The sequence below is a fragment of the Oryza glaberrima genome, chromosome 3 (genome assembly GCF_000147395.1).
Source record: "Oryza glaberrima chromosome 3, OglaRS2, whole genome shotgun sequence".
Classification (NCBI taxonomy): domain Eukaryota; kingdom Viridiplantae; phylum Streptophyta; class Magnoliopsida; order Poales; family Poaceae; genus Oryza; species Oryza glaberrima.
The window spans coordinates 21,150,834-21,178,721 of NC_068328.1; the positions used below are offsets into that span (position 1 = coordinate 21,150,834).

The window sequence follows — 27,888 nt, forward strand, 5'->3', positions numbered from 1 at the left end:
GCTAACCTGCCGTCGGCTGAACGGAGAAGTGCGCCGCAGCGCGAATCAGCTGTGCGTTGCTGCTAAACTCCTCTTGGATAGGACTAGGAGCTATTGGCATTAATCAAGCACTTATCCCCTTGTGCTCACCACATCCTCCTCCCATCGATGGCCCAAAATGCTATTCATGATGATAGTGATAGCAACTCAAGCAGTACTAACGCACTGCCCCTGGTCCAAACTGCTATATTTTGATAAAGTTAGATGGTGTTAAGTAAAAAGATTGGTAAATCCCTGGTGCATTGTACAACTAGGCTAATAAAAAGGGGTCCAAGATAAACCGAATCGAACACCGAAGAAAAAAAAACCGATATTTAGGTTCGGTCCTTTGATTTTCGTTTTGTTTTTATTTGGCCCACCACAAGTCAATCGCGCCCCTTTCTTCTCCCCAAAGAAGCACAAGAAGAGGAAGAGCTTGGCGACGATGGCGAGCGGCAGCATCGTGAAGAAGGAAGTCGGCGAGAACCACGACGTGCTCCGCTTCGGCGTCAACAACAGCGTCAAGGGCGACCTCGCGCCGCAGCACCCAATCCAGGCCACCGTCCACAAGGTACCCGTCGCTGCTTCCCCTCTCCTCGCCCCCTCGAAAACCCTAACGCGCTGAATCCGGGTGATTGGTGGTGGGGCTTGCCCGCGCGCAGGAGGCCAAGTTCTGGGCGGATAAGAAGAGGTTCGGGGCGGAAGCCATCTACGGATCCGCTTTCAACATCCGCAAGGATCTCGATGCCCAAATCCTCTCCAAGTAATTTCACTATCCTATCCCCCCATATGATTTCGCTGGGAAAACGATTTGTTCGAGTAAATAATCACTTGCGGTTCATGTTAACATTAGATAACTGTGTCGGTATTACATAGCATATATTGGAATTGTTAGGGTCAATGACAATTTTGGGTGGAATTCCTCAAACTCAAATGGCCTTATTGTGGGACGAGATATGTTTCTTTGAATTTGATGATGGCATGTATTCCCCCTGTGTTTGTCTGTTAGATAACCCTCGCAGTACATAAAAAAAAAACCTCGCATTTACATAATTTTCTGTAGGCTTCAATTAAAAAATAAACTCAAGGTCTCGAAGGATCAAATTAAATATGTACAAATGAAAAACCCCAAACAACCAGACGTTACGTAATCATTAGCATGCAAATCAAACGGGAAATTAGGGGATTTCGTGGGTTAGGGAAAATAATCTCACCCGATCGCTCGCTGGCTCATTGTTGCTTCTCATGAGACACCAGCCATCGCACTTGCTGTGTTTGTGCGTCTACCCGAGGACAGTACAAGGCAAAGAGACAAACCAACAAACAAGTTAGTTTCAGGTTGCGATAACAGGCATGTTAGCTGCTGTTGTGTCGGGTACTCGGATGTTGTTTATGGGTTGAGCAAGAGAGCAAATAATGGACCAATTATGTCTGAGTATTGGTGTCAAAAGACAAGGTTCTCTGGCGTCACCCATGAGAGAATAGAATAGAGCACTTGGAACAGGCCAAAGCCATTGGTATCATGTGACACCACTGCTATAACGTTGGATCCACCCCTGTTTTGTGTGTCTAGTTGTAAATCCGTTAGCTCTTTGCATTTACTGCAACTATTTTGCTCTTATTGTCGTATGCATCAAGTGTCAGTGATGTTATGTTTTGTGGTCATCAGCGGTATTCTGCTAACTGTTACTCCCTCCATTCTAAAATATAAGTCACAACCACCTTTAACCTAAAGACCAAAAAACAATAATCACCTCATTGTTTGAATCATCATAATAAATACTAATGCATGCACCCTATAGAATTAGAGATCTTGAGGGTGAAGGATTTAAGAAATAATAATTTAGTGGAGAGGAGGTGCTAGTTAACAGCCTCATCTTTTGGCTTATGCTTATGTTTATAAGCCAAAAATTGAATTTTCAACCTTAAATTTGGAATTGATTTTGGGGTTTTTTCATCATAGTTTATTTTCCAGCCTTTGTCTTTTAGATCGCTAAAAACACGGATATAAAAAATTTATTTGCAAATTATTTTCTGTTTGCAAATATGCCGTTTCACTTATTCTGTCAATAAGCAAAACGATGGGGGTCCTAATTTCAATGCATGCATGCACACCTTGTATTATGAAACGTGAAAAAAAGTAGTTGTGCCGTATATTTTGGAATGGAGGTAGTAGTTTGCAAGTTATTTCTGAAATTTGTTCTCGTGGCTATGTGCAGTATTTTGAGCACTGTTTTTAAGGTGTTTAATTAGGTCCTGTTTCTTCAAGAGCATTTCCACAAATCAAATATTAGGACTGCTAAGAATGTATTAATGCTTTGAGTATGCTAACATGGATGGAATGTCTGGATTCCTTGGTCTGGTTGAATACACAATCATATCTTGAGGTTGCTCTTGTTTGTCTCTCCGTCTCTCCGATGTAGTAACAACTAACAACTAGCACATCAGCGCAACTGTGCAAATAAGGGAAAAACAGCGTGCGCAACTCATGCCCAGGCTAACATTAAAGATGTTTTGGTTGATGATTTATCTGTTTGCAGGTTCCAAAGGCCCCCTGGTGCATTGCCATCATCTATGCTAGGATACGAGGCGCTGACTGGTTCCTTGGATGATTTCGGGTTTGAAGATTATCTCAACTGTAAGGCTTGTTGTCCTTTGATTTCCTACGAATCTTCTTGCTGGCCTTTCACATTTACGTGCAACTATTTGCTCACCAACTTTTGCTGATTTATTAGCTGCATGTTTGATGCTTATGTTCTTCATTGGAATTATGGAATCCAGTGCTATCAAGTTCTCATTACCTTTATATTAATTCTAGTTTTTTTTATTTTAGTAGACCAAAACTATGTAGTCTTATGATTCCTTGGGAGTTTAGAAGTTCTTGGGAAACCAAGGGTCATGAAATGATACTTGTTTTTCATTTTTCATACTTCTAGTCGGTACATCTTGATAAAATTTTGCTATTAGGATATACTTGGAGGAATGTATAATAATTATCACGAAGTGGTTATTTTATTCTGTCCTCATGATATGATATATTAACAGCAAAGTACATATTTTGCTTTGTCATCCAAGCTTGGTTGGCCTTACTTTGCATGGCAAAACATACATCTCATCACCATTTTCAGTGATGAGATGTATCACCAGAAATACAGCCTCTATAGACTATATATATTTCAGTCCCACTTCTGCCCTGGGAACATTTTTTTTCTTATTTACACTCGCTGAGTGTTCTTCCTGTTGTTGGAAATGTTACTTAGCCTTGTGTTAATTTTCTTTTTACCTTGGATCATGTTGCAGTGCCCCAAGATTCTGACAGCTTCCATGCTCCAGACATGCACCACGGAATGGAGGTTCGCCTTGGTTTGTCAAAGGGACCGATTTGCCCTAGTTTCAATTGATTTCACAAAATGTATTTCTCGTCTTGCACTGTTCTCCTCATTCAATATCTATGTCGCTCTTTAGACTGAGATTTCGATGCTTGTTTTGGTTCATAACCACACTTGTGACGAGATTCCTTATCCATCATGTAGACCTCACATGTCATTGAGATAAAAGAGTGTGACAAGAGTGTCTCATGCTAGCTAAAGTGTGGCTCCAATTTTGTTAGCCACACATTAGGCAAGTTGGTCAAAACATTGTGTCAACCTTGCATAAATAGAAATACTCAACCAAACAGTCCATTACGCTTATACACTGTCAAATCAAAATGGGACAGTTTCAGACTTTGGCCGTGGCTTCCATCCATCGTCAATGCTTCAAGTGTGGGGACTTCTTCAACAGCCCCATCCATTGTCGTACCATGTGGTTGATCTAATATAAAGGCATTCCGAGTTGAGCTATTTAAACAACCCAACTAAAATAGTACTCCCTCTATCAACTCCATCTACTTTTGATAGACATATTTTCAAATCTGAAAAATTTATTTTTGATAGGCATATTTCAATTCAATCACATATCCTCTTAATGACTTTCTATGATTTAATGCGTGACTCTCCATTCTTCCACACAAGATTGGCTACATGGGCATCGAGAAATGTAAATATTAATGAATCGCTTGTTTACGAGGAATAATTAGTAGCATGTTTAAATGGATGATAAGTAGAATTATTTTTCCTTGGTCATTGTGCCAAGATAAATTATGACTATCAAAAGTAGATGGAGGGAATAGAATTGGTAAATCTCTCTCTGCGAGTAAAGTTCGGCGGCATGAGTTCTTGCTTTCTTTGGACCCTCGTTGGTACATGCAAATACAGAGCAGCGAGTAATGCAATTCTCGTTCCCTCATTGCATGAACTACGTTCCAAAATCATCTTGATCGGTGCAGGTGTAGGCCTAACCTTTCTGAAAAATCATTTGCGTCTCTGAAATACTCCACTCCAGGCAGCACCCGGAAAATGCTAGTTAGGTCCATCATAGTTTTCACTTGAAAAGAAGCCTGCCGAAGGTTCCAATAATTTGAACAAGCAAACAGAACACTGGAATTGCATGTATGTCTCAAAATCGCAGAGTATTGACTCCTTTTTCGGACACGTTTTATTTGTCAGTTGCGACTGAAAAGGACACATAGAAGAATGGATGTGCTAAAAATGATCGTCCGTCATATGAAAGATACATTTAATGTGAAGAGCACTTGGGGCACATTGAGTTGTTTAGAGATTTTGCATAACACAAGGAAATATTTAGTGGAAATCATCAAATAAATGAAAACCCATGAAAGCCATACTTACATATTCTCTAAATTCAAGAAAAATTTGCTAGAGATAGGTATATGCAAGAAATACATTCATACTAGATCTAGAGGCGATAGTGGAGGCCGCGGGGTGCGGTTGCCAAATCTAGCCCCCTCTCGTTCGGATCCGGCTTGTCCGGCGCTGGAGGCTGACCCTCAAGCCACCGCCAGCGGAGAGGTGACGGCGCGGACATGGAGGTGGCAGGGTGAGGTAGGAAGGGCGCGACGACGCGCCATTGATGGAGGGCATGCCCGCGCGGTGCCATCGGTGGAGAAGGGAGGAAGTGGGGCACCGGCTAGGAGTGGCCAGTGGCGGCGGTAGGCTGGCGTGGTGCTGCTAGGAGGCCCACCCGATGGTGGTAGGACTATGGAAGTCCAACGCGGCGTGGCGATGCAAGAGGTCGATGCAGGCAGGTCGATGCGGGTGGCACCAGCGGTAGCAGAAGGCTGGCGTGGACGGCGTCGGGAGGTTGGCGCGACAACGACAAAGAAGCCAGCCTGACTGATGGCGTGAAGGTCGACGCACGCGCCAACGGCAAAGAAGCTGGCCTGACTGATGGCATGGAGGTCAACACAGTGATGACAGGGAGTCCAATGATGGTGGTGTGTGCCACAAGGCATGCTGAGACTGACTGACGGGGGGTGTCGGTGCAGCAGTGGCCACGTGCCTATGAAGGATGGCCGGTGGTGAAGGAATGGAGCATAGCTATGGATCGATAGGGGTGAGAGGTAGGTGTAAAATCTAGCTTGGTCTTAACGGCCTGGGAAAAACACAAGGGTTAACGTGCTCAAGTGAATTAATTATACTTCTATCTCTCGATAATTCAACTGAACTGTTGTCTTCCTTGTAAAATCAAACTTAGTTATGCTACTTCCTCCATCTTAAAATATAAAAATCTAGTACCGAATGATATATTTCCTATTACTATGAATATATATCTATAGAAAATATTTCATTCAAATTTAGGTTATTATATTTTAAGACGTAGGTGACATCTAAATACCGTTAGTATGGATTTATTGCTTGAAGTTGCCAACGTGTGGTACGTGTGTGCCATATGCTTACGTCCTCGTCTATTTAGGCGAACGGAACAGCCAAAAGAAGCAAATGGAAGCCCAAAATGGAAGGCAGAAGGAAGATTATACAAATCCATTGTGACTTGGGTTTAATTTGTGGGAGCGCCGGAGTAGCCTGTCGATTTCAGTAATGCCGGCCAGGGCCAGTGTGCACTGTGCAGCGATGAAACTCCATCCATGGGCGCGGTCAAATCCGGGGGGGAGAGAGAGAGAGAGAGGGAATGGGAATGCGTTTACTTGGCCGGGACACGACGTGCAGCCTCGTCCACGTACACGCGAGCAGAGCAGTGAAATCGCCCGCCGCGACAACGAGTGGATCGGAGGGGAGCCAACTGTGAAGTACTAGTACTACTCAAGTGCGGTACACATGTACTACCTGCCAGGCCGCGACTCTCTCCTTTTTTTAAAAAAGAAATTACACAACTACAAAAGAGACACTTATAACACACGTGCACTCACCTTTATAAACACACGCACACAAAACCTACCCCTATAAGTATCTTTGAAGACTGGACCATCAAATCCTTAAGATTGATGAAGTCACCACAGACATCTCGCTATCGACGGGTACGTCGCCTACCATTGAAAGCACAACACCGATAAATCCTAAAAAATTTGCTACCATGGGGAGTTAAACCCAGGACCTATAAGATACTACTGAGTCTCTTGTAACCACTAGGCTACCGGTTTTTTCCCGCCGCGACTCTCTCCTTGGCAAAAGCCGGCGCTTGTATGCATGACACGCGTTTGTGACAGCTTACCCAAGTCTAAGTACGTCTTTCTGCCCTCTTTAACTAGTTCAATATTCTCTCCGTTCTTAAAAAGACGACAAACCCTGGGTTTCCGTGTTCAACGTTTGACTGTTCGTCTTATATGAAATTATTTTATAATTAGTATTTTTATTGTTGTTAGATGATAAAACATGATTAATACTTTATACGTGACTTGTTTTTTAATTTTTTTTATATTTTTTTCAAATAAGACGGACGGTCAAACGTTGGATACGGAAACATAAGTTTGTCTTTTTTGAACGGATGGAGTATTGAACAGTTCTCATTTCCATACTTGTTATCGTGCAAAAGAACTTTTCGCACTTCTAATCACTAGTTTAGTATTCAGAAGTTTGCATTGAATTTAAGCTTATTAATAGATATGAAAATTAGAATTCTTAGACGTATGTACTTTGCTTCTAAGTTACACACAAAATATATCTTAATGTTTTTTATTATATTATATTTTGTGGATTTGATTTTTTTGGAATTACTCAATACAAGATTGTCATGTGGAGTCTTAATAACTATTATTGTTTTATTGGCTGTTTTTAAAATACTCCCTCTATTTCAAAATACAAGCATGTCTAATTTGTTTAATAGAAATTAAGGTTTAATACAAAATACTTTGATGCCCCTCATGAATGGTTGGGGTGAGAGGGTATTTAAAGGTAAGCTGGGAAGAAATTTAAATGATAGATGATTGATGGAATAAATAGTAATCCGAACAGTATTAGAATTGTTTATATTTGATAAATTTAAAATGTGATAAGTGTTTATATTTTTGAACAGATGATGTTAGAACCAATATATACATAAAAAAAAGTTTCTAGGATATGATTTTAACAAATGATTCATTTTAAGAAGTTTTTTTTTCTTGGATGAAGGGGTAGTTACCATTTACTAGAGTTTGGATTTTCATTTTCATGTTCAATATTTACATTACTGATAGTGTGAGATGGAATCTTCATTTATTTTTATGTTGTGTTCGAATGTGTCGGTTCGGAACCTATTTCTCCAACATGAAAAATGAGATAGGTTGTTAGCACATGATTAATTGTATTAAAACAACTTAAATATAATTTTTCAAAATAACTTTCCTAAAAGATGTATAAAAACACATCGTTTAGCTGGAAAGTGTACAGCCAAAAACTTGAGAGCAGAAGTTGAGAAAGGAGACATTTGAACGCAGCCTTGGTCTCCTTGGACAAATGGCCAGATTTACTCAATTTTATTCGATTAACGTGGACGTTTTAGGAAATATAAGCATGGATATTATGCATATAATGATTGGAATCAGTCCGCTGGCTGGCAGGCCGATGTGCTTATCTGCGCTATAAGAGGAGGATGGAGCACAGGTGGAACAGTGACTGGATTCATCTACAGAAAGAAAATTCAAGATTTAACAATCACCAATTTTATTCTAAATAACATTCATTTTATGAGACGGAGAAGAAATATCCCGCAGATGCACACCTGGGCACCACCGGAATCTCCGTCCCCCGCTCCGCGGCGCTTCAGAAGTCTCGTCCCCACTCCCGTGCCGCACAGGCCCAGCCGCCTGAGACGACGTGAACATGTGGCGCTGAGCCGTCGCCCGAGTTCCACACGCCCACCCCATCCACAATAATATATCCAATCCACCCATCCATCCGATCAAAATACTGGGAGAAAATTGGAGTTGGGACGCGAGATTCTCAGGCGAGCACACGATCTCGCGGCGCGCTCACATCCACGCCCTCGCATCCACAAGCGCCGCGGTTAAAAAACCACGAGGCACCGTGTGTGTTTGTGTTGCTGTGGTGGTTGCCTTGGCTGCTTTGGAGAGTTGGGAGGAGCAGCGAGAGAGCGGGGGTTGATGGCGGCGATGGCGGCGGCCGTGGCCTCGTCCCCCTCCCCCTCCCCCGCCTCCACCCGCCTCCTCCGCGGCCACCACCCGCCCCCGTCGTGCTCGGCGCCGTCGCTGCTCCGCCTGACCAGGTCGTCGCGGAGGCTACGGCTGCGCGCCGCGGCGGCGGCGGAGGAGGCCGACGTGCTCCCCGGGCCTGGGGCCGAGGGGGAGATGGCGGCGGGCGGGAGGCTGGAGGAGCAGCCCGAGGGGCCGATCGGGGGCAGCCAGGTCGACATCGGCGGGCTCGCCTTCCAGGGCGACATGGGCGGAGGAGGGTTCGCCGGCGGGAGCGGGGGCGCCGGGGCCGGCGGCGGGGACGGCAACAAGATGCTCGACCGCGGCATCAACACGGCCATCGTGCTCGGCGCCAGCACCTACGCCCTCACCAAGCTCCTCACCGTCGACCACGACTACTGGCATGTACGGGAACCTTTGTCGATTCCCCCCAAATCGTTTTGTTCCATTTTGTCTTCTCTTCTCTGTGCTGTTCTTGATTTGATTCGATTCGAAGCTAACATCGTTCCGGGCGGGCTGTTTTCATGATTGGATTGGGTGCAGGGATGGACGATCTTTGAGATCTTGCGGTACATGCCCGAGCACAACTGGTCGGCTTACGAGGAGGCCCTCAAGACCAACCCGGTGCTTGCCAAGATGATGATTAGTGGCGTCGTCTACTCCCTCGGCGACTGGATTGCGCAGGTGTGCAAACGCTTTAATTTTCCTCTTATTTAGAGTAATAGCTTTTATGCAGCTGCGCTTGCATATTTGCTGATTCTGTTGCTGTTGATGCTTGCAGTGCTACGAAGGCAAGCCGATCTTCGAGTTCGACCGTGCTCGGATGTTCCGGTCTGGCCTCGTCGGGTTCACGCTTCACGGGTCCCTTTCACATTACTACTACCATTTCTGCGAGGTAAACATCGTGGTCTTCCATGCTCTACTGCCTAAAGCTTTGTGTCATGTTCATATATGGTGAATGATATGAAGCCAACTGTTTTTCTTGGCTCAGGCACTGTTTCCATTCAAGGATTGGTGGGTTGTTCCCGCAAAGGTTGTGTTCGATCAGACGGCCTGGTCTGCGATATGGAACAGTATCTACTTCGTGGTCTTGGGGTTCCTTCGTTTGGAATCACCGGCCACTATTTCCAGTGAGCTCAAATCCACGTTTTGGCCCATGCTTACTGTAAGCACTGATATTTCCTTTGTTATAATAATGCCTTAATTGAGTTCCCATATTCTATATTCTTCTTTTTTTTTTTAAGAATTGAAAGTTTATGAAAAAGCTGTAGTTGTGCAGTTGATTTGTTGTCTTCAGTGTTCTTGACAGCAAAACCATTGCCTGTGGTCATGGTTTTTGGTACTATGATCCTTAATTTGTTGAAGGGATTCGATGAATTCATTGCTCTGTATACAAGTAAATTTTTTAGGTTAATATTAACATTTTGTCCTCCAATTATTCTTGCCACATCTATTTTCTCAAAGTTTTAGGTCTAGAAGCCACTATTATTGAATTAAACTAGTATACAATTACAACAAAGCTATGAGAAGTCATTCAAATTTTGAACTTTTTAATGTTCAAATAATTATTCAATTTTCCCTTCTAATAATTCCATCCATAATCTTTCTATAATCACTGAATTATTTCTTAATTTCAAAACGGTTTTTACAGTGTTTTACTGCTAACAGAGACCTTATGCTGGGTTTCAATTATTATTATAGGCCGGCTGGAAGTTGTGGCCTTTTGCACACTTGGTTACATATGGCCTAGTTCCTGTTGAACAAAGACTTCTGTGGGTTGACTGCGTGGAGTTAATCTGGGTTACAATACTGTCAACGTAAGCCCAAACATGTCAATTTCACTTTATTACTACGGCAGCCTGATTAAATCGCGAAAGATAAAGAGTTCTTCATTTCTTATAACAAGAGTTCTTCATTTCTTGTTTGGCAGTTACTCCAACGAGAAATCTGAAGCAAGGAACTCCGAGGACGCATCCACATCAAATGCTTCCAATGTATGGAACAGTTTAATTAAAAATTCATTCTGCCAGACATGTTATCGTTCGTTCTAACACCCAAAATTCATTGCCTCTTCTACAGGACAATTCAATATAGCGAACGGTATAGCCAGCCAAGCTGCCCTTTACCTTCATCATTTTGGGCTTGTATATATTGTACAATTTGTAGCTGCAGCTCTGCAGGTGTAACCTTTTTGCAAAGATAAATTAAACATATAAGATGTGTAGCAACTGCCAAAGGCAATCAGAACGAAATTACCTTGCACTGGATCAACTGTTGACGAGATTATGAGCTATGCAATTTTGGTAGCTATTCTTTTGATCTTTGAAACCCCTTTTCAGTGAAATCAACCGTCTTGCATTGAACCTTATATGATCGACAACGCAAGCAAGGAGCAAAACCTATACAATATTTTGGGGTGGTTACAATTTACACAGTATTCTATAGACGCTAGCAAACAAACAGCTTGCTCATCATCAGACAGAACATCTTAAAACAAGTTTTCCCTTGATGCGAACAAAATGCTGTCTGTACATTTTTTCGTTTTTGCTGGCATGCTTTCTGTACAATCTGATGCTATGAGTAATATACAACTAATGCTACTATTTCGAGGAAAAAAAAAACTACTGCATGGCATGGGCAGGTGTGCTATGCCCGTATTTGTAATTTACAAAATTGCGATACTTGTAAGTTTGAAGCATGAAAACCTACCAGAATTCATGAGGCCGTTCACACGCATCGTTTGCGAGCACACAAAAAGGAGCATTTCCAAATTACATGTATGAATCCAACCAAAACTTTTCTATTGTGCGCAACTATCTATATCAATTGTTAGCTACTGTTGCACGCTTAAATAGTTAAGTATCACTATACTGCAGCAGCCTCTGTATCTTTGTGACCAGCAATCAGATCTTTAAGCACAGCCTTTGATGCCAACTTTTTCGCCACCAACTTGCAGGGACCTGATTTTGTTGCGGAGTATGTAGTCTCTCCAGCCTTCACCCGAGCAATGACCGATGAGACTCCATCAACATGGTTTTTTTCGTAGGTTATTTTGAATGATCTACGATCACAAAATTCTTGCAGCCCTTTCACCGGGTCAGGCTCGATGGTTTCGGGGGTGGCAAGAGGTTCCAATAGCCGCTTCATGCTTCTCCAAACAACCTCCTTGTCACACTTGCTGTCGAGATAAATGGCACCAGCTATTGATTCAATCACATCCCCGAGAACCTGTTTGTTTGCAAGTAAAGCAATAGATCCAGCTTAAGCTATTCGATGGAAAATATTACAGAAGTGCACAAAAATAGGTTAGTCCAAACATATAATTCTCCTATTCCAGTTTACAGTCAGACTAAAGACATTTTGTGGTCGTCATGCTGTGATGCACTATGCATCGGAACCTAGTTAAGACTATCTTTAGTTCTTTTTATAAATTCTCTAGCAACTCTTTAATCCAAACTAGAAATAATGGATCTGATGCCTGGTTAAATTTTGATGTCATCACTATATGGCATAGACTATAATGTATCCGAGGTAATGGTAGAGACCTAGGAATACTGAGTAATGACTAATAAGATTTAAAATAAAAGACAAACAAATTAACTGATCAAATTTTACCATACCAGCTAGGTGCATTTTCTTTTGCAGAAAAGGAGAAACAAACTCTGCTATCAGACTTTCAGAATATATGCAATATAGCCACCTACACCAATTACACCGTAGAGAATACACACCTTTGGTAGACCAATGCCCGCTTCCCAGCCATAAGATGGACCTGTAAATGACTGCCCAAATTTCTCAAGGTAGTAGCTCATCTTCCTATGCAGTTCTGATGATGAGTGAAGGATATGCTTGTTTAATCCTGATTTAACAGCTGCATGCGCGTAACAATTGTTGTTCACAGAGGCAGATCTAAGATCTGTCAACAATTCTGGAGTACAGTCAGGGTATTTGCTGTAGTAATATTCAGTGAAAAGATGATCCAAAATAGCATCTCCAAGAAACTCGAGCCTCTGCAAGGGACACAAACTTGTCATTCAACTCAAAAAAGATCCCAAACTAACAACAGCTACTTGAGAAGTTTGATTCAGATAAAAAAGAAGCTAGACAAAAAGGCAAAGGCCTCATCAAAAATCCTAAGCCTTCAGAGCTTCAAGCCGATGCATGAGGCCATCAACGGTCACCGCAGTATGAGGAAGGTTCTCCAAAGCAGCAGCGCACCCATGGAGGATGTGACGTGTAAACGCCACCACCACTCGGCGTAAGCTGAAGCAAGGTTTTCACCTGGAGATCAGTATGGGCTAGGTGGAACTACACCATAACGGCGCCTCCAAGGAGGGGAACAGTGCCCAAAGGCGACGCTGTCATTCAACCAGCCAATGGCTCGACAAGGTTTTCACCAGTTGATTCTCCATCCAGCCCACACAACCAATCCACAGCACAACGGCAGTCGCCGGATCACCACACCATCTCTCTAGCAACCATGCCCATGCCATAGCCCGACAGCTCAGGCATGCTCATAGGACTACCCCGTTTCCGGCCACGCCATCGACATCTCCTGATGATAGCCACAACTTCCACCCTCCAATCAAAGCTCCCCATGACCAAAACTACAGTCTCCAGCCATAGAAGGGGAGGAGCTCCAAGAAGAGGAAGATGCTTGGCCGGCAAAAACGGAAGACACGCCGTCACCACTACCCAGCTGCTTCTTGATCATCGCAGATGCCCAGCTTTGGTCGTTGTCGTACCTCGCACCTCCACCCTGTTGCCACCATCCATGCACCACAAGGAGCTCCAAAACGTCCAAGCGGTTGGGAGGAGTCCTCTCGCTGCTCGGATGCTAGCACGCCCCGTGGCTCGGATCCCTACCCCTAGCGAGGACGCACCAGATCCAGTCGCTCACCGCGGCAGGGCTGCGGTCGCCGTTGATGCCAACTTGAATAGCCAGGAACACAGCCTCAACCACCGCCCACGCGGCCCACTTTTGCGACTAGGACGACCGCCAAACGCCCATGCAGCCGCTCCGCCGACTGCACTCAAGCAATCACCACAGCGTTCCGGCGGATCCAACCCAGAAGCCCCGCATCCTGCCTAACCGGTGCCAGCCACTGTTGCAGCCTCTCCTAGCGCTGCCGGCTTTGGCTACCATCCAAAGCCGTCCCACCGCTGCCGTAGCAACCAACGTCACGCTTAGATCTAGCTGCCATCCATCGTCGTGCGAGAGCCCAAGGAAAGGAGGCCCGCCGCCACACGGTTTCCGGCAGCCAGCTCCAGCGGCGGCAAGGGGTGGGAAGGAAGGAGGTGGGGTAGGGCCGGCGGCTGGAAGCGCCGCCCGAGTCGCTGAAGGAGCGAGGCTAGTCCTTAAGTTTTCAGGTTTCAGATAATTCTACAGCAAGTTAAACTCAAAAGGAAATGAAACATATAGAGGATTGCTAACATAGAAAAAAAATGTTGTTGCAATACTGTTTAATCATTTGCACTTTGTTGAGTAAAGATCAAAAGGCATAATAAAGCCGTGACACATACTAAATAGAGATGATAGATGCTTTTATATCAACCTGATAGCATGAAGTAGGGCCAGAAGTCTGATATGAGCCATGTGTCAATGCTTCGAGCAATAATAAAGAATCATTGAACTTGTAACCAAGCATTCCCTCTAAGCTCCTCACATTAATGAACTCTTCAGCTTTCATTGAAATTTTCCTTTCAACTGGAATTTCAGTGTGAAATTCTATATTCATCCCTAATGATTTCATCAAAAGAAATGCTGCCTTTTCCCCAGCAGTACTGAGGTAAGCCCCAATTAAGGCCTCAACTGAATCCGCAATCCTCTTACTTTTAATAGACATTTTCCTTTGGCTGTACATACCATTGGGTGCCAGAAAGGAAATTTTTTTGTTACCACGCTCATCATAGTCCAAGCAAGGGATGATCCAATCTCTTGGATTAAACTCCTCAGCATGAATGTAACCCTGCCAACCAAACATAAAGGGCAAGAGTATCATCTAGTACCAGTGATAAAAGACAGATAAGTCTTCTTTGAAACATGAAAAGGTGAATAGAAATATTTTATGGTACTTGAAAAATAACACAATTCATTTTGTGATGAACAAATTTGTATGCAAAGCATTATTTTATTTCATGACATAGCCCTAGCCACATAGCACCAGAAACAAAAATTAGACCTTTAAAATTGATTGGCTGAAAGGATTACAAGTCGGTTGAGCGGATTAAAGAAAGCTATTTACTATCTCACTGCACACGCCGAAGATAGAATCCGTTTCAAGGATAGGCAGATGCTACCATTCTTCCCGCCATTCTTGCTTGCCAGGCAAAGTACCGCTGCTTCAACGGTCATGAAAGCAGACCACGTCAAGCCAACCTCAGATCTGACTACAGGTGCCATGTGACCTGAGGGCTAGGTGTTGGCCCAACAAGGAGTAATATGGTCTGAGCCACAGCCTTGTATTAACTTAGGGTCAGCACCACAAGGTTTTGGTCACCTACAATAGTCTATATTGGCAACTTGGCAAACAATTCAATGCAACAATAGAGTTCCCATTTTCCTAAAAAGGAAATATGTGGAACATTGCCTAATTGTGATATAGCAGTTGCACAAAAGAATTGAAATAGGCTGACATGGTATGAAAGATACTGGGAGATGTAGGACTATTAATATTGCATAAAATTAGCAAGGATGTGCATGTAATCAGTTCTGTAGTGTGTAGGTGTGTGTTTCTAAGGTCCTTTTACCCTTCTTTAACGCAATGATATGCAGCTGTCCTGCATGTTCGATAAAAAAAATTTCTACATGCCTAGCTCAATAAGAAAAATACAGTTAGCAACAGGATCTAGAGTACCACAAGATTACTGCTGCAGGCCAGCTGGCACAGAGCTGCATTGGAGATCAAGTTTTTCTTCATTTTTGTTAATATGCCTTCATGTTGAAGCCTGTATTCACTAAAAAGGTGCCGAGTTGTAACATATTTGAGGAAAGAATCCCCAAGTGTTTCTAATGATTCCTGTGAAAATTCTTCTTGGCATTTCTTTGTTGTTAATGCTTCCAGGATCTGCAACTCATGAAAAAAATGCAGAGAAATACACATGTAAGAAATATGCATAGGGGAAGTAATTTATTCAGGTAACAGGTAAGAAAATTCAGATTGACATGTACATTGTTAACAGTGGGGCATCCAAAATATTAATTAGAACCATAAAATACTCCACGGATTCAAATATTCTTATATCTTATTTTTACAATATAGGACCATCAATCCATACATGGTTCTATAGAGTACAACACACCATCAAGCACCTCCATTGGAGTGTTAATGAATAATGCAGACAGCTTTTTGTATGTGCTTATATAGTTACATTACGCATTAATTGAAGGTATTTATATGCATAAGAAGTTATTAAGTACCACTGCCTCATCAATTGCTACAAAAATAACCAACTTCTACATGGCAACAAAAGGAATTATTTCTTTGCTAAGTGTCCCCGAAATATCTTGCATTATACATGACTTAAGACCTGTCATGTTTGCAAGTAGAAGGAACCAAAACTTATGTTTGCCTCATTAATAGATAGTCACTTCGAAGTGCTGAACATATTCTTACTAAGGCACTGTTGTGCATTAAACAACTAAAAAAATCAGAACCTTTAGTTTTCACTGTCAAATGTCATCACTCTTCCTACAACACCTACTGGTGTGCCCAAGAATGCACTTATATCCATTTTTATTTTAAATTCTTCAAAAAATAAGGGAAATATGAGTTTTCTTATATGACGACATCTAATTGATCTAGGTACTTCAATAATTCATAAATAGGAAACTATTGATGAGAAAATCAACCTTCAAAACCGGTACGTCAAACTGCTGCACTGTTGGGCCTAATTGGACCTTTAATTTCACAGAAAGAAGCATGCACTGGATGCGGAACATTATGGAAGGAACATATGAGAAGATGTGCAAATTATTGGCGGACACTGGTGACATGATAATTCTGCAGAGTTCAGGTGGCAACTCAACACTATATCTATCACCAGGTTCTGAAACAAGGAAAAAAGATGACCAAATCAGTGATTTATGCATATGTAGCTCTGTAAAGATAGTACAGGCAGTACATTAGTTGGACCATTGTCTAAGAGTTCAGCTATAACCCACTGTAACATGCCTCATTGATAGCGATGCAAAATACACATGGATGATCAAGCCCAGCAATATGTGTGGGATTTAACTGTCCGATTGAACATGACCTCAGGGTATGTCAAATGTAATCTTCCAAGTCCCAAATACCTCACTGCCTAATTTTATAGAAGCTAAGCTACAAGCAACCCATCATTCTGTGCTAATATACTACAATTTTGATAGTAATATGAAAAGTACATTTACTGCTCCTGAAAACGAATATAGTGTCTGGCCAAATAAAGAAGGATTAAGGAAAAGATGATAGAGAAGCAAAATATATTTAAAAAAGGCATAGTACTCCAAAAGGTTATTAAACTAGAAAAAGGAAAATTTAATAGTAGCAAAAAATATGTCTACAATTAAAACAATCTGCAGTGCCAATATTTATATCAAAAGAGCTTATTGGTATGGTGTACACTCTCATAGTAAGTACTCACAGTAGAATGAAATCTAAATTTCATAAAAGTAGCGCTAAAACATATACCATATTCAGCTGAGGATATTAAATTTGGAAAACTTTACATTCAAATATTGGAAAATTTTAAATTCAATGTCAAGCAAGAGTTTACATTTTGGGCTACATATTTAAGAATTCAATTAGATGTACAGAAAGTTCAGAAGGGTCTGTAACTCGTAGAAACTAAAACACCTAAAAATTTTGTCATCAACAAATATTAAAATTCATTATCTAATCATGTTTATAAATGTTCTGCATAATTTCCAACTTGGTAACTTCGAGGGTTTTATTACAGATAATTGAGTCAACACATGTAGTCAAAACGGAGGATAGCTGGAGAAAACATTATGTAATATTACTGCAACCAGAGAAAAAAAAAAACCTTTTTCTTTTTTAGAGTAGCAGTTGTGGAGGAAGTTCCGCACTTTCACATGTTTACTGCCAGCCAAGAGCGGCTGATTTTCAAAAGTCAAAGTAAGACCATGCCTGAGAAACACAGGAAACAAGTAGATGTGTGCGTTCATAGCTTACAGGAGCATGTATGATACATAAACATGAAGTAATACCGAAAGGGAAAACATATACCTAGTCTTAAAATAATCTTTGTAGGTAACAACAGTCCCATCATGTTGAGGCAAACGGGAATTTGCATCTAAGTCAAGAAACCCACTAATAACATAAAAGATGTTATTATGAGGGGTACACACAATGGAATTTTTAAGGATGCACCTGCAGAAAGGACCATCTTTTGTCTGCAGTAAATCAATATCTTTACAAGAATGGCAATGTGTCATATGTTTGTTGTTAGCTTCATATATTGGTGAGGATGAGAACTTCATACTGCACCAATCAATTCTGCCAGAAACTAAAGGCAGAAGTAGATAGACTACTCCAATAGGCACTTGCATCTCATGGAAGTATTTAATACCATTGCTAACCTCCAAATGGTCATCACCAATAAGAAACGAAAGAATAGTTGTCTGAAATCTTCTAGCAATAATTACCTGGACAAACAAAAGTTATATATTCTCAATGAAATGGTCTAAACAACAATAGCCTAGTTATCAAAGAATTAGAGAACATAAATTGACAATTTACCTGTTCTTGATTGAGATGGATGATGCCAACATATTTCATGGTAACACTAGCATTGTCTTGCCCACCTGGCAATTTAAATGAGCTAGAAGTAAAGTCAGATCCCAAATCACACTTCAAAGCTAACAGTATGTCAGTTGGAGAAGCTGTTTTGGGACATCCTTCCAATGAGATCTTATAGCAATAATATATGCCAAGACGAGAAAAGGAGCGCCAATTATCCACAAATTCTTCTGGAAAGTAAGAAGGCTGCTCAATTTTGTTCTCAACAACTATATGAGAAACATTAAGGCAACATTAGTGCAAAGCCCCAATATATATCACACTTAAAAGCCAACTTCAAAAATTACGACAGATCTTTTACTTTCAAGATTAGTGAAGATATCAAATTTAGCAAACAAAATAGGTAAATTTGAACAAACTACGTTCGTTTTGGGACAGGCATCATGACATGTATGTATCCACTAGACCAGTAAATTATCAAGTCCATGAAAACTATCAAGTATAAATCAGTAATGCACGAAACACATTTCCTACTGTACCTTCAGATATAAACTTACCCACCATGCATCAAGTTTTCCTTAAAACACATGGTAAATAATTATTTGCAAAGTGTAAATTGAGTTTAAAATTTTGATAGCACGTGTAAAATACTTTTACTTATGTGTTACTGCATTATCATAACTCGCACAATAAACTGCTCCCTGAATAATCAATTGGAATAAAATATATAAATTGCAACAACTGGAACAAATTGAATTAAACTGCTTAGCTGAATAACCATACCGATGTCAGGTTCTTCATCACATGGAACATCTAATTCTGGTAAAAGAGAATCTGTGAGTGCACCAATGGCATGTAGTTCTTGGCAGGCCTTAAGACAAACTGTCTCCTTGAGAATAGAACCTTCTCCTTCTACATTAACTGTCTGCACAGGACTGCTCTTAGGAAGATGCAGAGTGCATGTGCCAGATGCCTTGTCTATATCGAATCTTGGTAGAGGTTTAAAATATCTAGCAAGTCAAAATTTGACCCCCATCATAAACTTAAAGCAATTGTGGCAGATAATTCTGCGCAATATAAAGTAAACGAAACTATTAAGTGTGAAACAGAAAACTAACTCATCCGATGGAAGCTTTGAGCAGAAAAAATGAATTAATGGAACGCTGGAGTTTAGTGTCACAATTGCTCTAGTTGACTCGACACGGTAATAGGTATCCTTGCACAAGGTGTTCTCAAGTGGTTGACAAGAAATTGATCCCAATCTCAGAGATTCCTCCCGCATTATTTGCCCACTTGCGAGAAACTTCTTTGCATTAGTATGAGCTTCCACATCCCCCCTGATGCAGAAACGTGTATAATGCACAGTAATAAAATGCAAAATAGGTCAAGTAACGATGACAACAAAAGGAGGTTATCGTGTGATCTAAAATCAGAAAGATGACGGATAAATCCACAGCAAGTGCCTACAATAGTCATAGGATCTGACCAGGTCCACCATCCAAGAGAATTTTGGCAGTTCCATACTAAAAATTCAAACAATTATTTCAGTTGAAACTTATTACCAGGATGATACACCAGTTACCTCTGGTTCTGGAAAATACCATCAGGAACCATAAGTCAATTTTATAATAAAAAAAGAGTAAAGTCCATCACCGGTCCCTAAACTTGTATCGCTGTGTCATTCCGGTCCCTAAACTCGCAAATCGACCGTTCAGGTCCTCAAACTTGTTCAACTGTGTCATCCCGGTCCCTAAACTTGTAGATCACTCGTTTAGGTCCTCCAACTTGTTCAGTTGTGTCACCCCGGTCCCTAAACAGGACGGTCTAAAAACTTTATATCAAAAAATAATTCATAACTTTTTCATGTGAACTCTAATGAAGACAAACTTTATATCAAAATTGTAGCCCTCGACGCAACCTACAACTTTGTAGTTGAAAAATTTTTGAATTAAAACTGTTTAGGGTCCCAAAATATTGTTGCATGTTTATAGATTTTGAAATTTTAATTTTAAAATTACATTTTGGGACAAAAAAATGACTTAAAATAAAAAAAAATCAACTACAAAGTTGTAGATCGCGTCGAGAGCTACAAGTTTGATATAAAGTTTATCTTCATTAGAGTTCACATGAAAAAGTTATGAATTATTTTTAAATATAAAGTCTTTAGACCGTTCTATTTGACCTAGATGATATTCAAATCCAAGTTTAGGGACCGGGATGACACAACTGAACAAGTTGGAGGACCTAAACGAGTGATCTGCAAGTTTAGGGACCGGGATGACACAGTTGAACAAGTTTAAGGACTTGAACGGTCGATTTGCGAGTTTAGGGACTAGGATGACACAGCGGTACAAGTTTAGGGACCGGTGATGGACTTTACTCATAAAAAAAAGCTTTATAAACTGCTATTACTCCCTAGTATAATCCAGCTTGGATTTAAGAGTCAACGTTAATATTTAGTGCCACTATGGATGATTTGATTCACTACAAAAACCAACTGATGAAATGGGAAAAGCAATCACTAATATAGGTAACCACTAACAATTTCCTGGCACTAACCAGGGATTTTTTTTTTTATCCAGTGCATGCAACTCTTTTGATGAAATGTGAAAACAGTGAACAGAGTCCATGGAAGACACAAACAATTCACTAAAGATGGAACAGTTAACAAATTTGCACAGAGAACAAACAAAGCAACAAAATTGAAAACGTGCCTTCCGACAAGTAAAAGATAGTCAGAGTTTTCCATCCTAGCTCGACCACGGGACTGTATAAAGCTGCATACTGTTGCTGATGGATCAAAGCGAATTACCAAGTTACAACTTGGCACATCTAAACCCTCCTCCAAAATTTGTGTGGCAATAATTATATGTACCTGCATAACCATCATTCTCTAATCAGAGAACTATCATACTATGACTTAACAGAATGCCTATAGCATAAAATACAAGTACCAATATCGAACCTTTCCTTTTCGAAAAGATTCAACAATTTCTGTATGATTTTTCCTGCTCTGAGATAGCAAACCAGGACGGCTTCCTGCCATGTGCTTAACATTCCACCCAGACATTTGATGAATAGATGAAAGTAGGGGCTCTAATACTATGCTTGTGATAACTCTCTGAACAAACACAATGCATCTTAAGTCTTGCATATGCCTGAGAGAGAGAGAGAGAGAGAGAGAGAGAGAGAGGTGTTACTTATTGAATGATCAAAAGAACAAAAAGTTTTAGTACAAGAAAGTAGAAGCATAAGCATCTCTTACAATCACCAAGTTACTTATTGAATGTCGTTTTGCCCGCGCGGTTTGGTCTTTAATCCAGTTTGCTTCGAATATTAGTTTACCTAATAGTACAACTCATATGTTTGGGCATTGGATAAGAAGACAACCACACAATTTGAGATCTTTGGTCTTATTAGGGGCAACTACCACTATTTGGTCTATTTGGCTTTGCAGAAATGATGTGGTTTTTGAAAGGAAAAACATATCTTCCCCTTTGCAGGTTATCTTTTTTATTACACATTGGCTCTGCTCATGGGCTATCCTTCAGAAGGTCAATTTGCGAGGTACTATCATTGCGGCTTGTCGACACTTGGAGCTAGTGGCCATGGAATTTTCTACCCCGGCGCATGGGTGGCGTTCTAGGCTACGGTTAGAGGGCTCCTGAAGTTCTTTTTGTCCCTGCTATTTTGGATGATGAGTTTATCTTTTGTTTCTTTCTTGTTGGCTGTGTGCACTCTTTGGGTGCAGAAGCCAGAGGTGCTCTCAGAATAATTGTATCACTTGATAGAATTTACTGAGATTAATAAAGCTTCCATTATCTAAAAAAAAAACTTTAGAACACATTTTTCACACTGGCTGGTATGTGATTATCTATTCCATGGAACGTACTTACACTTCAATATCCATCTAAGAACTAACCTATAAAAGCCAGTAATAGGGAATGGAAGTAGAAGGTGAAATTCAAGAAAAAACTGTATGCAGCAGGAAAATAATAGTGGTACTGGAATGTATCATTTCTGTACTACTTATATGAGTTGGTGGTGATGGGTTGTGCTCTACACCCCCAATCCTTCAATCAACCTTTGGTGAAACAATCAGCATAGACGTGTGTCATTTTACTCATTTGTACTTCTATTGAACCAATATATAGATGATTTAATTCTGTTCATATGTATGTGGTTCAGTTGATCCAAGTTAAATATTTTAAATGTGAGGATTTTTTTTTGGCATTTGAGTAAGCCAACTTATGCGTGTTTATCTGAGATTTGTTACAAGAGATGGGCAAATATGCTAGTTCTCCCAGAAAAAATAAACTTTTTTTTCTTGGGAACTCTTCTTTATTTTTTTATTCAGATTTTCAAATGTAATCCATGGGGCATGTACAAAAGGCACATGCATATTGTAGAAGCTAATGGCTCTTTCTCTGTACTGGTCATCCATGATTTTTCCTATTTTCTGATTATGTAAAACCATGCATATCGCTTGATATTAACTCACAGCAGACAAAATTCAAAAGTTGATTAAAAAATGAAAGAATACACCACTATCGTCCACCCTATACAGAACCTTTGGTACCATTTAGTCGATGCAGTCTCAAAGGGAGAGAATGAGAAATATTACCAATACTACTATAAGAATAGCCAAATGAATGCAATCTCAAAGGATGTGGCTGTGAAATATTATCAAAAGAAAATATCAGAAGAGTATTTTAGCACCTGTACTGCAGAAGAGTTCGAATAAGGCAATGAACTTTGGGTGTCAATATCCCATCTTGCGAATCAGCTGGAAATTTTTCACCAATATGACCTGAAAAAAAAAAGCAAAGAATCAAATAAACATGGTATGACCTATAAATTGGAATTTCGGCAAGTGGATGCCATCTATGGTTTAATATTCAGTTAGTATCGCATGTATCATAAGTGAAATTATGTTAAAAATATCATAGTTTTCATAAGTGAAATTATAAACATTTTTCTAGTATCCAGATAGCAATTCATGCAGACAACAGACTAGACAACATTTTATTTGGTAATTGAGAATTCCAGAAAGCAAATGCTGTCATGCAGGTAACCAAGAAAAGAACATAAAAAGCACAACATGCTAGAGAAGGTATGTTTGTAAAAGCCAGAGCTGTGTAGTATGTACCATTCTTCAAGAAACATGAAAGTTCTCTATGTACTTCTTCGCTGTAGTTTCTAATGAAGCCCTCAACATTTTTATCCAATGTTTCACCCCAGAAGGATAGGCTGTTTTCCTCGTATGATTGTACCTCAGCAGCCTGAAAATACAATGTTAAAGATAAATTGGGATTCCGGAAAGTACTATAAATGTGCAGTGAAATCTTTATTCATACCTTTGCTGCCAGCCATACTCCTAGATTATATAAACAATATACAAATGTACGATGCAATTTTGATATCCTTTGCTTAGCGTTTTCCAGAGATGAACCATGTAGTTTTCTGTCCAGAGCTTCTATATGCTAAGAGAATGAAACAAAATTGCATTGGTATCTGGTAACATATATACACAGGATTTGTTAAAAGAAGTTACTTAAAGCATTACAAAAAGAATGTCAACGCATCTCAATAAAAAAAAACCTCCTGCTTAAAATATTGAATGTCATATTCAGCCCAAGCACAAGAAGCCATGAATAACAGGTCCATGGCATGCAATACTAAAGGTCTGGCACATGCTCTAACTAAAAAAAGAAGTCTAACAACAGGCTTAACAGTCTCTGAGACTGATAAATCATCACTAAAAACTGTCTTTTTGACCTAAACCGCATTTTAGAGTTCACATACTTCTGTAGAACACTGGCTGTGCTACTGTAATAAACCCTAACTTTTTTATTCTTCATTTATATTCTGAAAGATGCCATTGATAGGTCCCACGTTTTGGCATGCAGGGGATATCATTTGGCTATCTGGGCCTGTTTGGCAGAGCTTCAGAGCATCCTGGCTATAAAATTGTTAAGGTCAAGCTAGCAGTAGACTGGGGTGTTGGTGCGCCATCCTGTTTACATTTCAGCATAGACCAATTTATTTTAGCCTAAGAACTCCATATTTACAAAAATACAAGAGTTGGAGCTCAATCCAGCTCAGCATATTATGCTTCAAAATTCTTGAAGCTGGAACCTAAAAGTAGGTAGACAGGAGTGTTTAGGTGAGTCATCTTCTTTACATTTTGGACTAAAAGTAGGTACTTAAACCACTTTGTTTTAGCCTACAAAACTATATTCTGCAACAACATAGGAGTTGGGAGCTCTCCAGAATAGACCCTTACTAGGCTTCCTCTCATTTCACATTTATTCTAAGTTTCTAACACTTCTCCCCAACTCAATCTCTGTTCCCTTCTGTAGGCATGCCGAAAGTGCCAACCTCTCCCTTGTATCTTACCCCAAATTGGCCGCCATGCCTAGTCTTACCACTCAACTTCATGCAGTACAGTAAGCAACTTGTCGGCAAGCAACATGTAACTGAACAATAGAAAGCTTTGTTTACCAAAAGGGCAAACAAAATGTAGAAGAATGATAGTACCTTTTTTGTCAATCTATTCAAACAACTGAGAATATTGGCATGCAGCTCAGATGAAATGTTGGAATCGTCAAAGTGCACTATTTTTGTAGAAGCAAATGGTATGTACTCCGACAAAGCTGATTCACTATCAACAGTGTACACCTTGAACAACAAATGCATCAATGCTTATTTCCCAAAGACACATACAGGTAACTAAATTAGGAAGAATGATTATCATAACTGCAGGGATCACGTAATTAACTGAAAATTACATGGCCTGACCTTGGAATTCATGAGATTCTCAATCTCAGAAATTTGCTTTGAATAATTGTGCTGATTCAAATCTATAGAAGGAACAGTGTGACAGATTAGATGATCAGAGAGCCTGTGCATAAAACATAAGGGATGATCGTTTCGCCCTTACCTTTTGAATAAATGAGCGAAGCAGACATCCCAAATATCCTTGGCAGAGGGTCTGACGCACTAGAATTCAACTGGGGGTGATAAAATTCCTGCAAGCGTCAAATGATTTGTCTAAATTGGTGATACAGATCAGCAGGGGAAGGGAGACATCAAAGATTCTGACTGAAATAGTAAATGTGGCAAAACCAACGCTGCATGTTCCAATTATATTGGCACTAGTATGTAAGTTAGAGCATAGGTGTTCCTATGTTGATGAGACGAAAATGGAAAATGAGAGCTACTCCACTACTAACCCCACCCGATCAATAAATGTGAAGGGAAAATACGAAAGGGCGCAATACGGCGGCGGGTGTAAACTTTTGTACCTTGAAAATGCAGGCGTACGGCGTATTGCCCCTGGCGTGGTGACACTCGTCGAAGATGAGCAGCGCGATGTCCTGGAGGCGGAAGAAGCTGTGGCGGAGGTTGTCGAGCAGGATCTGCGGCGTCATGACGAGCACCTCGCCGTCCTCCAGTTGGGATCGCCAGGTGGCGGCGTCCCAGAAGTCGACCCCCATCTCGCCGCAGAACTGCTTGACGACGAGGTCGGTGTGCTGTTCGACGACGCGCGCCTGCTGGCCCACGAGGACGACGGTGGGGACGAGGAAGACGGCGAAGCGGCGCGAGTCCGGCCTCCGCACGCGGTGCGCGTACGCCCGGAGCAGCATCACCGCGATGAGCGTCTTCCCGCTCCCGGTCTCCAGGAACGCCAGGGTGTTCCCCCGCACCGCCCGCTCCAGCGCCTCCAGCTGGTACCTGCACGCCACGCGCAATCACAAACCCCCACCACCACCATTAGCATCCAAAGGGGAGGGGAGGACGGCGAATCGCGATCCGTCAGGCGCGCACTGGACACCCCCCGGGCCTCACCATCTGGCCATTGTCTTCGGGTCGGGCGGCGGCGGAGGCCGGAGCGGTTCCACCGCCTTGGCGCCCCCATCTCCTCGACCTCCGGCGGCGGTGAGGGGGCCACCCATGGCGACGGCGGCGGCGGCGGAGGAGGAGGAGGGGTTTGGGGGAGGAATCGGGGGAGGCGGCGGGATGGGGGTGGGAGAGTGAGGTGGCGCCGACGCTTGGGCCGCCTCCGCCTCCGCCTCCTTCGGTGCACGCACGAATCCGAACCGAATTCCTACGAGTCGCGCGCGCGCGTGTTGGGCTCGAACAATGACGAGAGATAAATGATCTTATGGGGGGTGTGTGTGGGGGGGGGGGGGGGGGGGGGGCGGGGGAGGGGGAGAGGCGGGAGGAGGAGGGATGGGACCAATTGGTAGTGGGAGGCTTCGGGGCGAAGGATTCGCCCCCGCCGGTTCGTTCGAGTGCGCCTTTTGAGTTGACGAGGACCCGAGGAGAGGCGACCGGGACCGCGGGGGAATGGGCGCGGCCGTTTGGCGTCAGATGGAGGGGAGGGAATCACAGGTGGGGTACTGGGGGTATGTGGAAGGTCGGGGGGCGGTGACGTCCTTTTGGGTTTTGGCTTTTGCAATGGATTAAATATTTTTTAGATGTCATGTCACATGTCACATCGAATGTTTGATACGAATTAAAATAATTAAATGTAGACTATTGATAAAACACATTTTATAACTTTGGATTAATTCGCGAGATGAATCTTTTGAATCTAATTAATCATTGATTAGCCTATGTGATGCTATAGTAACAATGTGCTAATTATGGATTAATTAGGCTTAAAAAATTGTCACGTGAATTAGCTCTCATTTATGTAATTAGTTCTGTACGTAGTCTGTGTTTAATACTCTAAATTAGTGTCCAAACATCTAATGTGACAGGGACTAAAGTTTAAAGTCTAGTCCCTGGATTCAAACACCCCCTCATTGCAGGTAATAAAATCTCGACAATTCCATGTGCATTGCTCTTTCAATAAAAAAGTTCAATCGTGGTTTGTTTTCTAGGATTTGGGTTCCTTAGGCCATCACCAATGCGTACTCTCGAGTGTGTCCCTGCACACAGCCGTCGCCAGTCCATCAGTTTGCCGTCCCTAGCAGAGGGGCGCGTCTTCCTCCGCTCCTCAGTCGCTTTTCGTCGAGCCACGGAGCTAGGGGACGCGTTGGGCGACGTCGTGGCTTGAGGACACGGCTCCCACACCTGATTTTTCTCCTTCCACCCTTGGCCTCTTCGCTGGGAGGCCCATGTGTTGATACACAAAACACACACTGGCCTGGGAGGTCTGCATAACTCCAGTGCAGGTCCTAAATCTTGCTTTCGGGTTTCGCTGGGAGGAGACAGAGTTGGCGACGACGACCGGCGACGACCCCGCAACGGAGACGGCTCGGCGACCCCGCGCCGCTGCCCTCCGCCACCGCACCCGTCCCCGCGCCGCTTGCCGTCTGCCACCGCGCCTGGTGAGAGAGAAGGAGAAAGGTGACGACGAGTGGCGCAAGAGAGAGAGGAGAGAGGTGACGGCGACGACCAGATCCGACCACCGTGCGCCGCGGCAGCCGGCAAGGACGGAGGGCTTCCTCGTGCAGCGGTGGTGACCAGATCTGGCGCAGGCTGTCGGCGCAGTGGCTGGGGATGGTGAGGAGGGAGGCGACGGCAGTGGCTTGGGAGGCGACGGCGGTGGCTGGGGAAGGCGAGGAGGGAGGCGGCAGTGAGCGGCGGGGGAGAAAACGGCGAGCGGGCAAGAGAGGGGGAGAGATTGGC

At 42.2% G+C, this 27,888-nt stretch overlaps 3 protein-coding genes across 3 annotated transcripts; 2 read left to right on the forward strand and 1 right to left on the reverse strand.

Moving 5' to 3' along the window:
* Positions 1-382: 382 nt before the first annotated feature.
* LOC127765294 (cyclin-B1-2-like) lies at positions 383-3,710 on the forward strand. The gene is made up of 4 exons (XM_052290159.1): positions 383-589; positions 681-781; positions 2,559-2,656; positions 3,319-3,710. Exons 1-4 carry the CDS (start codon positions 464-466, stop codon positions 3,417-3,419), a joined length of 426 nt encoding a protein of 141 aa, XP_052146119.1. The 5' UTR covers positions 383-463; the 3' UTR covers positions 3,420-3,710.
* A 4,541-nt stretch (positions 3,711-8,251) lies between these two features.
* On the forward strand, positions 8,252-10,831 carry LOC127766952 (uncharacterized). The gene is made up of 7 exons (XM_052292134.1): positions 8,252-8,908; positions 9,047-9,187; positions 9,285-9,398; positions 9,495-9,668; positions 10,205-10,320; positions 10,434-10,497; positions 10,583-10,831. Exons 1-7 carry the CDS (start codon positions 8,456-8,458, stop codon positions 10,595-10,597), a joined length of 1,077 nt encoding a protein of 358 aa, XP_052148094.1. The 5' UTR covers positions 8,252-8,455; the 3' UTR covers positions 10,598-10,831.
* A 153-nt stretch (positions 10,832-10,984) lies between these two features.
* On the reverse strand, positions 10,985-26,402 carry LOC127766951 (endoribonuclease Dicer homolog 2a). The gene is made up of 20 exons (XM_052292133.1): positions 26,098-26,402; positions 25,554-25,983; positions 25,190-25,277; positions 25,048-25,109; positions 24,787-24,927; positions 23,604-23,729; positions 23,396-23,528; positions 22,966-23,056; positions 21,212-21,404; positions 20,961-21,121; positions 19,365-19,583; positions 19,030-19,256; positions 18,247-18,515; positions 17,734-18,152; positions 17,531-17,634; positions 16,356-16,552; positions 15,361-15,570; positions 14,059-14,472; positions 12,235-12,513; positions 10,985-11,731 (listed from the first exon to the last, which is right to left on the reverse strand). The coding sequence occupies exons 1-20, from the start codon at positions 26,202-26,204 to the stop codon at positions 11,369-11,371; spliced, it is 4,233 nt and encodes a 1,410-aa protein (XP_052148093.1). The 5' UTR covers positions 26,205-26,402; the 3' UTR covers positions 10,985-11,368.
* Between the last annotated feature and the right edge of the window lie 1,486 nt (positions 26,403-27,888).

Coding starts and splice junctions, on each gene's coding strand:
- LOC127766951 (XM_052292133.1), bottom strand. CDS start 26,204: ATGGGTGGCCCCCTCACCGCCGCCGGAGGTCGAGGAGATGGGGGCGCC. Junction 24,928..25,047: donor AGAATCTCATGAATTCCAAG/GTCAGGCCATGT, acceptor TTGTTGTTCAAG/GTGTACACTGTTGATAGTGA. Junction 12,514..14,058: donor GCCCTACTTCATGCTATCAG/GTTGATATAAAA, acceptor TGTCCCTTGCAG/AGGCTCGAGTTTCTTGGAGA.
- LOC127766952 (XM_052292134.1), top strand. CDS start 8,456: ATGGCGGCGATGGCGGCGGCCGTGGCCTCGTCCCCCTCCCCCTCCCCC. Junction 8,909..9,046: donor TCGACCACGACTACTGGCAT/GTACGGGAACCT, acceptor GATTGGGTGCAG/GGATGGACGATCTTTGAGAT. Junction 9,188..9,284: donor TCGGCGACTGGATTGCGCAG/GTGTGCAAACGC, acceptor TGATGCTTGCAG/TGCTACGAAGGCAAGCCGAT.
- LOC127765294 (XM_052290159.1), top strand. CDS start 464: ATGGCGAGCGGCAGCATCGTGAAGAAGGAAGTCGGCGAGAACCACGAC. Junction 782..2,558: donor GATGCCCAAATCCTCTCCAA/GTAATTTCACTA, acceptor ATCTGTTTGCAG/GTTCCAAAGGCCCCCTGGTG. Junction 2,657..3,318: donor GTTTGAAGATTATCTCAACT/GTAAGGCTTGTT, acceptor ATCATGTTGCAG/TGCCCCAAGATTCTGACAGC.